General features: G+C 42.6%; 1 protein-coding gene across 4 annotated transcripts in view; it reads left to right on the top strand.

The window, feature by feature from the left end:
* The window catches only part of MTMR9 (myotubularin related protein 9), a 33777-nt gene extending 16989 nt beyond the window's left edge, over positions 1-16788 (top strand). For all 4 annotated transcript variants that reach the window (XM_085895101.1, XM_085895099.1, XM_085895102.1 and 1 more), the window contains 5 exons: positions 10677-10838; positions 11277-11418; positions 12077-12294; positions 13132-13283; positions 15319-16788. In XM_085895101.1, the coding sequence (XP_085751227.1) occupies positions 10677-10838; positions 11277-11418; positions 12077-12294; positions 13132-13283; positions 15319-15473 (829 nt within the window). In that variant the 3' untranslated portion in view covers positions 15474-16788. The remainder of the gene's footprint in view (positions 1-10676; positions 10839-11276; positions 11419-12076; positions 12295-13131; positions 13284-15318) is intronic.
* The last annotated feature ends 205 nt before the right edge of the window (positions 16789-16993 follow it).

Below are 16993 nucleotides of genomic sequence, written 5' to 3'. Positions count from 1 at the left end.
TGATGATCTTTGTGGGCAAACCATATATCCAAGTTGGCCTCCAAAACTAGACACCAACTTAGCATTCTCCTTCATGCAAAGTCTTTCCTTGACAAATCTGAACTTCTATTAGCTTACAAGGCTTTCATCCACAACTTGATGGAATACTGCTCTCCTTTGGACTGGTGCACCTGCCTCTCACCTTGCACTTATTAATACTGTGCAAACCAAGGCCCTCAATTATTGGAATCTTCCAGAATGAAGCGGTCTCTGCCCTTGTTAGTCCCATATCTCAGACAGGTCGGTGGTCTCTGTCTTCTACCTTGTCCTTTTTTAGGTAATCTCTACCGAGATGACCTAATAAAGCCGGACCAAATGTCCATCCGTACGTCCGTCTGTCAACAATTTTTCTTTCCGATCTTGATGAAACCTAGTATGTGGGTAGAGGTCGATGAGTGTTGCACAACGATATAACTTTTGTCCGGGTTCAAGGTCAGGGACAAGGTCACGCAAGTTATAAAATCGCCATTTTTACAACCTATCGAGTCTGCCATTCTACAAGATATTCGGCAACTGTTTATTGATTATGATTTTAAAAATATTATCTTGTATCTAACCGGACAGATTTTTGAATTTCCTTCTCGTTTGATCGTCACGTGATCTGGAAGATGGCCAAAAACGCCGATGCGATTCGCAAAGAAGGAAGGAAGGAGAAATGAAATATAAATATAAAACACATTTTTAGCCTTTTATATTTATACATTTTCCGCCGAAGGTGCAAAAGTTTCAAAACCCGAAATGTAAACGTCGGCATTTATTTTCAAAATATAATTTTGTGTGCGCGCGCCAAAATGCCGAGTCATCTTTAACCAAACTGCACAGTAGTCTGGTCATGGCATCTGAGTAGTGGCCAGCGTGGTTCAGATTGATTGTGGTTTCTGGGGCGAAGGTGATTGTTAAGAAGTATGTCGGCGGTATAAATTTGAGTGACTGTATTGGTGATTTAATAACGCAACATCTTGACAACGAATATTCTGGCCGAACGATTGCATCAATTCAGTGCATCAGCAGGGATGATTCGCAGGCTCCTCTCGATCGTGCCGATATCTAACATAATCACTGGCGGACATAGGGCTGCAGGCTGTGGGGCGAGGCCACTGATCCCGGATGAGGGGATAAGTGATAAATTATGCTTCATGCTTCGGGCTTTCTGATTAATATATCAATGAGTACATTCCATAATTAATGAATCTGGCATACAAAATGTTTTTTCATACCTGACATGTTACTTTGTGCAGTGTCATGAAACTTCTGTGGAATTAATAATTAATGAATTTGCTAGCTCTATCGATTTTTCAAACCTCAATATCTCTATAAATACTTGACCAATTTTCATTCTGAAAGTTGCATTATAATCAGTGAAGAATAATCTACAGGATTATCATAATCTCCGAGAGCTAAGCCTATTTTTTTCGTTTTTTTTTTCTACAACCAGAGAGTGGGCGGACCGGAAAACCACGTATTGCACTTACTGGTGATTCTGATGTGTTAATCCGGTTACTAAATGAACAATACATATTTATTAATTATGTCATTAGGAGTATTATCCTCGTGTATCTCTGTGAACTATTTCAATCTAAACGGTTAGTTTGGACTGTTTCGCGGTTACCTAAACTGAACATTGAGAACTTGTGGTATTGTAGAGATGACCCTCATCGCCACATGTGGGTAATTTGTTTTATTTGTTTTTTGTAGACATAGTTGAGGCTCGTGGAAGACCTAGTACACTGAACGGATCAGGATGTAACAGGATAAAAGGAACAGCAGAGAAAGAAAGGGGGGAAGAGCAACAGCAGAGTTGAAGGCAAGATAGAGAGAGACTTGGCAAGCAATGGGTATGGGGAGGAATAGAGGGCGGAAAAAGACAAAATGGATACAGAAGGAAAAACTAGAAGTTTTGGAAGGAGGACTGGGGGTGGGGGTGGTGAGATAATCAGAGATGGTGATGAATAGCTATCTTAAATGAAGACTTGGAGGGAGGAATGAGATTTTAAAATGATTTATTTATTTATTTATTTATTTATTTATTTATTTATTTATATACATTGTCAAGGTTTGTATAATAGCTAAAAAAAATAAAAAAAAAAATGTGGAAGTTGGTTCCACAGGTAGGGGTGGGGAGAGGAAGAAAGTGGAGATGAGCTGTGATGCTGGATTTTGGGAGTTTTCCCATTTGGGGGTTGACCGCGTGCACCCTGTAAAAGAAGGACTTTGCACAATGGAGGATAGCCATTGTTTGGAGCCGAGGTGGCTAATGGTTACAACCGGCGGTGAGGCTGAAGTTCAAAGAACTGAATATCTTTCAGTGGTTGATCATGGAGGTACATAGGTGAGTTCATTCGAGTCTAGATGATAGTTCTGGAAAGATGACTGAATAATGTAACATTTGCCTGGATTGATGTTGCACGTGTCCCAGCATGTCATCCCTTTCATGTCTGCAGAGAGGGAAGCAGCTTCTTTTGGGCTGGGGTATTTTTTTTTAGTGCATGGCCTAGGCTTGTGGAAGAGGAAGAACAAAAGGAATGGTAGAGGCAGATAGGGATTGGGTGGGGAGGGAACACCAAATGTAGAGTTGAAGGGCAAAATAAAGGGAGAGTTGGACAAATAATGGGTGAGGGGAGGACACACGAGGTGGACAAGATAAATGCAGAGGCAAACTCGGGAAAGGCAAACTGGAAATTTGGAAGGGGGTGGGGATAACGAGTGGGGGGGGGAGATCATGGTTTTGGATGGGGGTGGGAGGGATGATCTAAAAATGGTGAAGAGAGTCTTGAAGCCTTAGAGGGAGGGATAAGATTGAAGAGAATGTGGAAGTTGGTTCCACAGGTGGGGGGGAAAAGCAGAACTAATGAGTGGAGATGAACAATGATGCTACATTTTGGGAGTTTCACCAGAGGGGGGTTACCTGTGTGTGCCCTGCAGAAACATGGGGGAGAAGGGACAAAGCTTGAAAAGAGTAGAGGTTGCAAGACCAAAAAGGAGGAGGGAGAAGATGAAAAGACCACCAACCCGAACTTCAATGGGAAAGTGATAGGCCCATAAGACTCAGCTTCATCGTGTAGTCCAGCAGCCATTTCTCATATGAGGCCAAATAAGGAAATTAGTTCAACACCCCCTACAGAAAAGGTTTGACTTGACAGGGTGGTAGAATAGACCCTATAGAACACCTCCAGGTAGTATGTGGTTTCAAATTGTGATATCATTGAAATTCTACAGGCCATTATACATACCAAGGGTACTTACCAAGAGGGTCACTGTGGGCTCGCAAAATTTATGGGGAGGGGTAACGTAAACGTGAATATCTTTGTCTCGACTCAACCAATTTTCAATATTGAGGTATCATTGGCTTCCTATTATAATTCTCTTTCAGAGTATGTACAGTTATTTGAAAATGGCCTTTGCCATGGCATCACCAAAGCTAAAATATCACACTAATTCAAACTTTCTGACATTTTTAATTGTGTTCTCATATGAAGGTGAACGGTGTTTCTCAATGACTACTGGTATGTATACATTTTGGAAATCAAACGCTTAAGAAAGTATTGTTCTGCAGAAATTCATATACATACAGAGGCACGCATAAAGAAAACTGCCACTGTTATTTTTAGCGTTCGTCTTTTACTAGTGTATAGCAACATGGGAGCACATACATCAGAGCCGAGCATAATAGTTGTCTTTGGAAACACGGAAGTACATTAGTGAAAGCCGAGTATAATAGTTGTCTCTGGCAGCACGGAAGTTTACTCATTCATCAGAGTGGATGATAATAGTTATCATGGTCGACACTGGGAGCTGTGCATGACAACACAGAAGCACATTAGTGAGAGCGAATCGTAATAGTTGTGCATGGTTGCACGGAAGCACATTCGTCAGAGCGGTTTGTAATATTTGTGTCTGGCAACAAGGAATCACATTCGGCCTGGAAGCATGAAGATGTCATCTGTTGTAACTTTTAGTCAGCGTCTTCTTCACCACTGGATTCAAAGATTGTTCTTGGATTTTCACAAGTTTCTTCGGCCATACATGCACATACTTCATGTGGTTGGTTCTGCATGTGCAGTCGGCTCGGCGACATAGAGACTTCTTGCAGTGACAGACAGTCAGATCCGGAAGACCGTGACCCTCGGCTGAATCGTGACTGAATAGACCCTCGGCTCGGGGAATGGACCAAAGTGCCCTCGTTGATAGAGGACTACTGTAGTGGCATGAGTTGTCCTCTTTCCATCAAGAGTCTCTTCAGTCATGTCATTATTGTCTGCTGCCACCTGGACAAAGATGCCTGGGGAGATGTTTGATGGCAATACCGTACCAAAGATGTCGCTCTTGGCTAGGATCTCCTGTGCAAGGCTTGTGTCGGTTGCCTCAACATCATCGTAGGAGTCACAGAGTGGCCCATTCTGCTCAGCATGGTAATGAGCTGTTTTGACCTCGTCATATGGCGAACTGCAATTCCAAGGGCCACATGCTTGGGCATGTTAGTTCTAGCAAGAGTCGCACAGTGTACAACATCCTGAGCAAGCATCAAAACACGTCTTTCATCTGATGAGTTGCTACATTCTGGTGCTGAAAACTCATCTTCATCTTCCTTTTCTGGTTTGGCAATAACCCAGCGTAGTAGCCAGTCAAGACTGTCTGGTATCACAGATTTGGATTTTGTCAGGGTTCGATCCATGATATTAGGTGGTCGGACTGATATGCCTTGGCATTCATTGATCTCCGACTTGATGAGTTTCACAGTGCGGTACAGCAGACTCACCCTGTTGCAATCATCCATCGCTGTTGTGGGCTGTTTTCTTGGTACACCCGTGGCTGATGCGGTGTTACACTGATAGGCAGAGTTGATGACATCTTGAAGGGATATGGAGCTTGAGTACAAAAGCTCGGACTTACTAAGATCATATGGCTTATGGAAGACAATGTCATCTCCAAAGTGTTTCTTTAGTCGAAGTTTGAGTCGCTGGGTAGTGTAGCTGTCGACTGCCACTCCCTGTCCGTGCAGAAAATGATTGTATCTGTCCAGAAGAATTGTCATATCAAAGGCCTTCCCACCATTCAGGTCAGCAGAGATATCTTCAGCCAATTGCTTGAATGCCGTATCGTAACAAGTGTCTTGTCTCCCTTCATGGAAGCCAGCATACTGCAGATTAGCTTTGCTGATGTATGAGGCATGGCAAGCTCTGTGGTATCTAGCTTCTGCTGCCACGAGATCGTTACTGACAGCACCAGTAGTCCGTAACATGTCCTCATCGCCCTTTGCAGTCACTGCTTGCACAATAGTTTCACAGGCTTGGAAAGTTCTGACCATGGTCATCTCCTTTACCCTTCTGTGTGTTTTCTTCTTGCAGAAGAGGCACACAGTCCAGTCAGTGGACGTTGACTGGGACCTGGATACCCTGGAGGTCTTCGTCAAACTTGTTTCGGATTGTGTGCCAATCTTAGATTCTTCTGCTGGTGTCGGTGAGAATGCAGATCTTCTCCTCTGCATGTAACGCAGGTTTTCTTTGCTTGTCCATTTCTCGTAGCAATTTGAGTGCCATTTAACATCCACGGTTGCCAAACTGTCAAAATCTGATTTTAAACGTTCATATACTTCATCTCGTCGGAGTTCCAGTGCTGCAACAAGTGTCTGTATGGAGGTATCTCGGGCTTTCCTCAGTGTCTCGTTTGAGTCCATCTGATAAATTATGCACTTGTGAAAGTTAGTCAACTTCTGTCTCTTTACAGGTAAAAGTTGCACTACTGCCTGACTCTCTGAACTGGCCATTGCTTCAGTTGGCTAGTAGGATTCTTTCAGATGTTCAATCTGGAATGACACAGAAAAGCAACTATGTTAACCCACAGCCTCTTTTACCATCATTATTAACATGACATTTTTAAACTTTATTTTTGTCATTATCTGGTCCATAAGAATTTCATAAAAAATAGACTAACACAGCATTTTTTAGTCCAGCAGCATGAACCTGTGAAAAATTCAATTGTTCAACACCCACTACAGTAAAGTTTGACTTGACAACTTAGTATGCTCTAAAAGATGCCTAAAATATAAAAAAAAGCTCATAATATTTTATTTGTTTGTGATTTTTACCTGTTGTTGTACAGTTGAATGAATATCGACATTTCTGTACATATTCTGAAAGATAATTATAATACGAAGCCAATGATACCTTAATATTGAAAATTGGTTGAGTCTTGACAAAGATATTCACGTTTACGTTACCCCTTCCCTAAATTTTGCGAGCCAACAGTGACCCTCTTGGTAAGTACCCTTGGTATGTATAATGGCCTGTAGAATTTTAATGATACCACAATTTGAAACCACATACTACCTGGAGGTGTTCTATAGGGCCTATTCTACCACTCTGTCAAGTCAAACCTTTTCTGTAGGGAGTGTTGAACGATTTCATTTTTTTCAGGTCCTTGCTCCTGGACTAGTGGGAGATGTCAGTAATCTCGAAGGCCTTGGTTTCCACTGCGTCAAGCTGAGCAAGATGTGAGGCAAGAGAGTCAGCCCAAAGGGGAGAGCAGTACTCTATCAAGCTGTGGTGAAGGCCTTTTTGTGTACATTGTCTCAGCTTGTGGAGGAGCCAGTACACTGAATGGATCAGGACGTAACAGACAAAAACCATGATTCAAAACAGGCAAAAGGAGCAGTTGAGAGAGGGGGGAGAATATCAACAGCAGAGTTGAAGGCCAGGATAGAGGGACACTTGGACAAACAATGAGTGTGGGGAGGAATGGGGGGCAGGAGAGGATGCATGGGGTGGACAAGATGGATACAGAAGGAAACTCCATGGAGGGAAAACAAGAAAAGTGGAAGAGGGGATTTGAGTGGGGCTAACGAGAATATAAAATATTATTGTTTTGGATTGGGGATGATCGGAGATGATGTTGAACAGCTGTCTTGAAGACGTGGAAGGAAGAATGAGATTGAAGAGTATGTGGACGTTGATACTACAGGTGTGACGGAGGAACAAATGAGTGGAGGTGAGCAATGATCCTGGATTTAGGTAGTTTTACCTGGAGGGAGTTGATGGTGGACCATGTGAGCCTTGCAGAAACCTTGGGGGGGAGGGGGTGGTGAAAGAGCAGAGGATGCAACACCAGAAAGAAGGCGGTAGAAGACTGAGACCACCAACCTGTCTGCGATGGCAAAGTGATAAGCCCATAGGCACGGCTTCATTGCCAGAGATTCCAGTAATCTTAAAGGCCTTGGTTTCCACAGCGTTGAGCTGAGCAAGATGTGAGGCAGGGGGGCTAGCCCAGAGGGGAGAGTAGTACTCCATCAAGCTGCAGATGAAGGCCTTCTTTGTGGATGGACAGAAATTCAAATGTGCCACGGAAGGACTTTGTAGAATGGAGGATGGCTTTGGAGACAAACTTTGAAATGTGGTTTGCCAAATATAGATCATGGCTGAGTGTCAGACCCAGGAGTTTGAATGACTTTGCGTTTGCCAGTTGGTCCTTTTTGGAGAGAGATGGTGAGTGTAATTTGTCCAGATTGAAAGATATTGAAAGTGTTTGACTAGCTTGTGCAATTTTTTTTCTTTTTCAAGTTTTGAAGAGGGGAAAGAAGCTGCAGCCTGCCTGTCTGAAGGATGAGTTATGTCATGGCAGAGCGTGGAGTCATCAGAAAATAAATAAAGAGGATTTTCCAGAGTCAGATATATCATTGATGAAGAGCAGGAATGAGATGGGGCCCAGAACACGACCTCAAAGCACTCCAGCTTTGATGGGGAGAGGAGAAGAAAGGGTTCCATTGAGAGCCACACATTGGCTGTGAGGGTGGAGGAAGTCAGTAATCCAAGAGTAGGCCTTTGATTCCATTGGCAGTGAGTTGGGAGAGCCCAGGTGGGATGCCAGATTATTGAAAGCTCTTGATATGTCTGCAGAGACAGCCCTGATCTCATGTCTGACGTTGAATGCTTCCATCGATTGTTGGGAGAATCGGAGCAGCATGTCCAAGGTGTAGTGACCGAGTCTGAATCTCAATTGGTGATCTGAGATGAGGCCGTTGGAGAAAAGGAAGGAGATTTAATATCGGATTTCATATCAACTGTGATGATGGATTCCATGACCTTGCTGATGTTTGGAAGTGAGATGATAGATCTGTGGTCAATGGGGATGAGGTTTTGCACCTTTTAATGTAATGCAGTGATGGTGGATTACAAAGCAGATGGAAGATTACCTAAGGCAAATGATAGGGTGAAAACGGCAGAGAGAGGATGTGTGAGAGCAGCAGAGCAGGTTTGTTTTTTTGGACACTTGAGCTGATCCCATCAGTTGAGGGCTGCCAGAAACTTCACCTTCTCAGGTACAAAAGACAGAGTCCAGGAGCAGTTGGGTGCGACTGGGTAGGGTGGATAAAGAAAGCATGGGGATGGAGAAACTAGATTTGGAAGCAAACGTATTTGAGGAATTTGTCTTCTCACGAACGGAGTTGACTGTGTTGCTATTTGAAGAGAGGGAAGGGATGGAAGAGAAGCATACACCAGCGCAACTTAAGGTGCCACCTGGTTTTAGAGGAGGAAGACATGTTTGAAAGTTCAATCTTGAGGTTGGACAGATGGTATTTTCTGGCTCTCCTGAGAGTGGACACACACTTGTGGGCTTTGTAGAATGAGCTGAGATTGCCTTCAGTTGAGTTTGATTTCCAGAAAGAGAAGTCAAGTTGTTTCAGAGGATTTGCTGTGCCACTGGCAGGAAGAAGAGTAGGATAACTGAATTCGAGATGGGATGGATCTGCATATGAGAGCAGGTTTCTGTGGAAGAATTCCCAGGCTGAGTTGATATCGGGGGCAGTAGATATGGGAGACCAGTCCTGAAGTCTTCTTCGTTTGTATACAGCATCAGGCTGGGGGGTAGTTTCATTTGTGAATGAGCAGCTTTGTTACCGATGCAATGGCCTCTGCTGGTTCGCCCTGGAATTTGGTAAGGGTGCTGGCTACAGTTTGCCCACTCTTCTCGAAAGACACTCTGTGATCTTTCATGTCCATCAACTAATGTTGGCAGACAAGACACTCGTTTGACATCCACCCAAGCAACGGCACACATTGATGAATCGCCCTGCGTGTGAAACCCTGGGATGACAGTTTATAGCTGGGTCGGGATTCAAACCCAGGCTGGACAGCTTAGAGGAGAGTGTGCGTACCTCTCGGCCATCATGTCATCCCAGTGCTGAAATGTGATGGCTGTTTGCCGTCCCTACCAATCTGCCTGAGTGACCTGCTCGACTCACCGGTGTTGAGGCAGCTTTCTGAATTGCCAGAGTATTGTGCAGCATAACGTGGCATCTACAGAGTGAAAAAGGAATTTTTTTATGGTGTTGAAGAAGTCATCTATGAATATAGGAGCAACAACATAAGGCTCAAGATGCTGCTTTGGGTCACTTCAGCTTTTACTTGAAAGACATCTCCATTTTCTTCTACTCCCCCACCCCTCTGTATTCTATCTCTTTCCTTCTTTGCTCTCCTAACTCTCTACCCTCCACCCTCTCATCCCCATTCTCTTATTTATTTCTTAATAACCCCCCCCCCTCCAATTTCTGCTTCCATATGTTTTATCCATCCATTGGGACCATACTCTGTGCAGAGCGTTGGTGCTGCCTAAGCAGTCTCCTTGGCGATCAGGCGCAATCCTGGATGGGTTGCCACTCAGACGTAGGATACCAGCAAGCTGGCACTCATTTTGCCAACCTCGGAAGGATGGCAGGCAGTCAACCCCACCTGGTATTAATTCAAGAGCCAAGGTGGATTTGAACTCAGCATCCTAACATTAAGCCAACAACAAGCATATACATGTATTATGCTCCTAAATAAATGTGACCAATGCTGGAAAGGATTGAATTGCTGATCACTATGGCACATCAATAAAAGGTTTAATTATTTATATTATAAATGAGTGGGCCTATTGTTCTCATTTTATCTAATGCCAACCTTCACCACCCTCCCTCCTCTTTTCTCTTGAAAAATCATTTTACCATCCTGAGACTCCTGAGACTAATTTTACTGTGTTCTATTTTACTCCTGAGACTCGGCGGCCTTTTAAACATTTTCCTCTTTTCTGAAAACACTGGAAAATGCGAGCGATAAGTTGTAGTTGCGACCAATACAAAATGATTTTGAGTGTGAGGATAACGCTACCTTCATGGTTATTTTCAGAAATATTTTAGGGAATGTTTCTGAAAAATTTTGGACAATAAAAGATTGAGGTGGGGGGTGGGGGGATGGTGGGTTGGTCATGTCACATCTCAGCAATATAGAAACCGTACACAGCTGGCTGTTATATTTGCAACAGTTTGTCAGATAAGCAAGTCCCTGCTTATCAAGGATGGATAAACTGGTTAGAATATCATTGATAAGTCATGAAAAAGTATATACTGTAAATTTAAAAAGGAATGACCTGCACATGGGTAGACAATAGACAAATCAACACAGGACTGTATATGGGATTTTAATCCGGGATTGTGAATTCTATGCTGATCGGAACACCAACAAACAGGACAACCTAAATTTACTGGTGTAACCAAAGTGCTTTGTGATAATCACTAACAGGTTGCCAACCTTTAATGATTTCTAAATCTGATTGTCAACCTGATTGATCGCATTTCATTTTGTTCCTATGTGATTCACTGTGCACAGGCCACAGGGGCTGCAGGAGAGCTTCATGAAACTGCTTGAGGCATGCAATGACACCAGCGCCGGGGTCGATCGCTGGCTCAGCCGACTTGATGCATGCAATTGGCTGGGCCATATTAAGGATGTGCTTACGACGGCCTGTGTCGCTGCTCAGTGTCTTGATCGGTTTGTCCATTTGGAAAACGCTTCCCTTTCCCTTCCTTTGATGGTTCCCTTTCAATTGCATCTTTGAGCACATCCTTTTCTGTATTGTTTGCTTTTGTTTCTTGCATCAAGTAATTCTTGGAACATCAAAGCAGATGAGGGGGGGGGGGGGGTATGAAGCAACTGGGTGGGGAGAGGGGAGGTTAAGGGTTGTTTATTTTAACAGGATATAAGGTTCGTAGTGGAACACACAAACACACACACACACACACACCTTGGGGGGAAGTGCTGTCACTTCCTAGGACACGGTACGAGCGACGCCACAACAATGGCTCTGCCTTTCTCACTGCACTCAGCGTAGCATTTTCTGAGGAGGAATTTTCTCCTCCCCCATTAATTTATTTGTACGTGTGGCCTGTGTGCACTGTGAGCTTTTAGACATGTTGTGTTTGCTTGCAGTGAAGGAACAGTTGTTCTTGTCCACGGCAATGAAGGAACTGATTCCACATTGCAGGTCACTGCACTAGCCCAGCTCATCCTACAACCTGAGGGTCGGGGTCTTCGAGGGTTCCTCACATTGCTGGAGCGTGAATGGCTGCAGGTACCAGAACATTGTACTTTTGTAGTTATTGGAATTGTACTTAACAAGCAAAGGGGGTGGGGGTGGGGGTGAGAAGAGGATTTGACTACAGTACAAGTGACTGATACAAAAGAAATATATTTTTTTGGACATTGGGCAAAGCAACGAGTATTTGTTGCTTCAGCACTGAAAACTAACAGTATTATGAAGAACTAGTCTTTCTCGTGAAGGCTGGTGTCGATCTGCGTCGGTGGACAGGTAGAACAGTAGATCAAATCAACAAAAGGTTGAGCTCAGCTCTGACAAAGGGTTAAAACAAAATGTCAGCTTGCTTCCCACCACAGTTAGTATACATCAATCACCGTTTTGTTGATTTAATCTATTCTTATAACACAACGAACAGTGAGTGAGTGACACAGAAAGACCTCATTGGACAAAACACCTTAATTTAAGAAATCCTCCAATGTAAAAAGAACTGAGCCACTGAGACTAAACTAGGTAGAGATTTGGATCAGATGCATGTTTCTCAGGTGTGAGTTCCAATAGATTTGGTCATTGACTACTTGATAATTTAATCACTTGAATGACAGGGTATTTTGGCATTTGTTTTTCCTGCTCATCAACATTTTGAATCCAGGAAACGATCTCTTAAGTGAAAACTTATCTGTTTATTTGCCAGGCTGGTCACCCATTCCAGGAGCGTTGCGCTCGTTCGGCCTATTCCACCAAGACGCGCCAACAGGCACCCAGCTTCCTGCTCTTCTTGGATTGCTGTCACCAGTTACTCTTGCAATTCCCTTGCTCATTTGAATTCTCTGAAGAGCTCCTTATCTGCCTCTTTGAGCACTCTTATGCCTCACAGTTTGGCACCTTCCTCGGAAGTAACGAACAAGAGAGGTGAGTTCGGGAGGTACGGTTGGGCTTGACGGGCAATAAGTTGTATTGCCCTGCGATTGAAGATGCAGACATTTAGGATGAAAGAATTGAAATGCTTGATTGATTGTTATCTTTATCTCAGATTTATATTTACATTGCTATAATCGATCTTTTTAAAATTTATCGATGTGCCTGTGAGAACACATTCCACAACTGACACGTGCTGGTTGTGAGTCTGCTGTTTTGACTTGGCCATCTTGTACAAACTGGCTTATTTTCTCAGTAAAGGATTGTCACGATATGGAAGACATAAGTAAAAGTCTCTCGGTCTATCATGCTTGTGCTATATCCGACTGAACAGAACTGTGAATACCAAGTGAATGGTGGAATTGATTGTGCTTTTATTTTCCTTTATTAATTTTTTTTTCACTTGTTTATTTGGAGAAGCAAAATCAACAAATGTTCCCAGTTTGCAAGGAAATGCTCTAAGGTTTACTTTGGCTTTGACTTCTCATTTATTCTCAATAATACCTTTTAACTTTAATATTGTTATGCATGAGTCTTGTTGCTTAAAGATTATGCTTCTGTAACTGTTTCTATTTAAAGGTATACCCTGCCAGCTGTAACTTTGTGAGATAGAATGCTTGCTTCAGCACTGGTCTTAGGGTTTGCATAAGCAAAATGGCTTGAACAAAAAGTAAAGATCACACCTTCTGATAGTCTATTCAGTTTCCGTAAGGTTATGGCAGATTGGCTAGATGGGAAATGTAAACCGAAGTCTCCTTCGTTGATGTATAACAGCAAGAACTTGGTGTACACATACCCAGTGGTTACTCAATGTTGTGGCTTTCCTTGCAGGAAACAGCTGAAACTTCAGCACAAAACTGTGTCCTTGTGGTCCTGGATTAACCAACCGACCGTGCAGCCGCAATACCTGAACCCACTTTATGAACCCAACAGTCATGTCATTTGGCCTTCGGTGGCTCCGCAGAGTCTGCACTTTTGGGAAGGTGGGCCAAGCTCCTGATTGCCATGCTCCCTTTATAGTTTGCAGATAGATTTTCAGTGGAATTCATATATTGAGGGGAAAGAAAGGTGGGTTGCAAGCCAGGGAGTAGTTACGTAGACACATTTCGGAGCATATTGCATGTACACACGATAAAATTTTTCAATCTTTTAGCACGAGGTTTGCTGGCACGAGGATTGTAATAACACCCATGGACTAGTAAAAGATACAAGTGGCTGCTCTGATATCTGCTTGAAAATACCTTTCAAATCCAACTGTTTCTGGTTTTCGTCAATCGCGGTGTGCCGAGGGCACTAATAATCGGTGCAACCTCTTTGGAAAATGTAGCCTACTTCTACTTTGTTCACATGGATTCTCCACATTGATATTGAACGTCATATAAACCACTGGACTGAGACTCAGCGGCTTTTTAAAATTTTCCCTCTTTTCTGAAAACACCGGAAAATGCGAGAGATAAGTTGTAGTTGCGACCAATCCAAAATGATTTTGAGTGCGAGGATAACGCTGCCAAGTTTTGCTGGTGCACGGAACTCGTGGCCCACACCCAGCTCCTGAGCTCGTGGCCCACGCCCAGCTCCTGAGCTCGGGCCTTATTGGTGACATCACTGCTTGAGAAGGAAGACTTGTCATCTCTGTGCAATTACTCCTCCATTCCAGTAATATGTTGAGATGTACGGAAATTTTATTGAGTATATGAGTAAACTGACCGTAGAAAACAAGTGCAAGCTACCCGAGGAAGAAAAGAGAAAGATGGGCAGTATGACCATTTGAAGGCGTCATGTTCCTCTCAAATGCCTCGGGAGTCAACAGATTCACGGGTATCTTTTGACGTGGAGAAAAACATGATATTTTGCAAAATATGTGAGCGAATGCAAAAACATTTGCAAGGAACTGAAATTTATTTCTTTTTAAAATATTATTGCAAGTTAATTCGTAGATAAATGTTTTGTTCATTGAAATATCATTTCTTGGTTTTGTGATGAAGTTGAGTTTTTTTCTCGGCTGGTTTCGTGATAATATCACCTCTGTGAGCCAGTGACGTTTTGATTTTTATTGGTAAGGCTGGTCAGGAGTAAAGAAAAAAAAAATTAAGTTAAACTTCAATCCTGTCGAGCCATTTTGGGGGTGTTGTGACAACAAGACCAGCCAGCATAGGGTATGACAGTCGGTGACAATGGGCAATCCATTATCAAGACACAGGAAGTGGAGTTCCACAAACAGTGGAGTCAAGCTGTGGATGGATTATCAGCTCAAACTTGAAAAGAGTTTGTTTACCATCATGGACGATGAGTTTCTGCGCTAACCCGTCTGATTATTATCTTTACCGATGCAGATTGGCCTTCACAGAGACTAGTATTCCATCGAGTTTAGCAAACAGCTTGTCTTTGGACAGCTGCGTTAACCTGTGGCATTCCTAATTTAACCTAGAATAACTGTTGCTGAGATCCCTGCTTCAAATTCCTTGTAATGTTGATTTTTTTTTTCCATTGTCTGCTAATGTTGTGATAACACTGGTGGAAGTACAATGGTGTCTCTTAATGTCCAAGTCCTGCATGTTATGCAAGTAGACTCCAACGTGAGCCTTCTACGATTGAAAACAAAAAAGGAAGAGGTTTTGATGATGCGTGGAGAAGAGTTGAGGTGAATGATAGAATGGGAACGAAGTTGGAAGGGATAGGGTAAGAGATGCACAGGATATGTGGCTTTTATTGTTTACACACGTTACTATGAGAAATGAAGGTAAAGATGTTAAAGCTGCGAAAGCATGGATTTCAAAGGGATCTCAAATGGCAAGTTTGAATCGACAGTGATATTGTAGTACTGTATAATGTTTGTAAAACCACAGCATAAAGTGCATCTCTTACAAAGATACCAGATGTAGTACTAGTGGGTTACAGTGAAGTGCTAACAGCCAGAGGGTAATGCCAGGCCTTCGAGGAGTACAGAGAACACAGTAAAGGTGGCTGAAAGCCTTAAGCAAATAATGAGACTATCTCATTGAGTAATTGCATTTCCAGGTGCATTCCTGCGTTGGTGCCGCAGTGCAGAGGAGTCGGAACGAGCACGGGACGAGACCCGGCGTCTGGCAAACAAACATTCACAGCTGCAGGCACGAGTTTGGGCTCTACGGGAACAACTTGCGGAGCTCGAGAGGAATGATCCTGGACCATGAGTCGTGCAGTGCCGCTTTCTGGAGGCGAGACCTCAGAATAAGAGCTCCCCCATATTTTGATTTGCTTTCCAAATGCTAGTTCTTCTGTACACTCCAGTTTCAGTAGGTCACAGAGAATGTATATCATGGTTATCTTGGGGGGGAGGGGGGGGGTCGTTTATGTTTATTCTTCCAAAACCAAAAGTCTGACGTTGCTTTGCATAATCGGTATGCCATGCTCTCATGGAGTTTGTTTATCAGCATCCTCACCCAGCTGTTATTCATATTAAAGTGCCAACAAGTTCCATTACTCGTGGTAAAGCCGATTGAGGATTCACCGAAGCAACATTGGTTAATCGTTCCAAGTTTATAAAAGTCATTGTTTTACTTAATAACCTCTTATTTTGCACTGCTAATTAACGTTGTATAACCTGGTTATCCATCATACAAAAGCATAGCCAGTTAACTCTCTGGACTCCAAGAGCTTGTCTCTTAGCCCACAGTTTTCATTCGAGCAAAAAATCGATCGTTTTTTTTGTGATATATCGAATGCATTTTGCTTCTTTTGCAGAAAAGTCCTTTCTTACAGATGTTTGAAATTATTTCAACGCTGTTGTGAAATGAAATCAAATGTAAACTTGCCCATGGTGACACGGAGATGGTCAACTTATAGTGCGAGTTTAAATTAAATTTGAAAAAATAATTTCTTTTTTAAAAACAATTAAAAGTGGAGCTGTTCATTATATTTTTTTTAAACAAAAGAATAATAAACAGCTCCTTTCCTCTTTGCCACGTAACATCATGTCAACACTTTATGATCTCTGACTCCGGCATGAATTGTATTGCTCGGATTACTTGAGGGGAGCTAAACAAGTCAAGTGTAATTAATGCCTCGTCTTCACAAGCGAGTTCTGAAGTAGTTCTTGCCGAATGTGTTCACACAACTCACCAGAATTGTGCAAGAGCTGATTCCAAGTCATGCATGGTCTCTCCACCAAACCTGCGGTTAATCCTGTAAATGTGAAATGTGGATTCAGTTCAATTCCTCGACTCATTGAGCACTTGCTATTTAAGATATTACATCCCGCAGAACTCTGAATGAATATTGGATGTATAATAATGATATTATTATTAAAATGATCGATATGGACACAATTACTTTGTTCATATCTACAAAACATGTTGAAAATATGTAAAATGTTTGAGATAGGAATCCTTTTGTTTTGCCTTTTTACTGGTTTGTGTCATTCATAAGAATAGTGATAGCAAGAGTGTTCTTGATTGATGGTGATCAATAAGCTGTGCCTCAAATTCAATAAAGCCCTGTAAAGTATCACGGTCGGTTGATTTTGTGCTGGTATCAGATGTTCCCAGATTATGCATTTCTAAATGGCTTTCCCCATCTGAGTTTTATTTTTGTTTTAACACCTGTAACTTCATCTGTGTCTATCTATCTAATTGTTTTCATTTGCATTTTCCTTCCAAACATCCCACCAGAGTCTGAATATCATATATCCATTTTCCATCTGTTCTTTCTTCGG

This window comes from Eptatretus burgeri, chromosome 9 (genome assembly GCF_056783735.1).
Source record: "Eptatretus burgeri isolate ZD-2024b chromosome 9, Ebu_testis_v1, whole genome shotgun sequence".
Classification (NCBI taxonomy): domain Eukaryota; kingdom Metazoa; phylum Chordata; class Myxini; order Myxiniformes; family Myxinidae; genus Eptatretus; species Eptatretus burgeri.
Note: the sequence above shows the minus strand (reverse complement) of the source record. Positions and strands in the feature narration are given on the sequence as shown.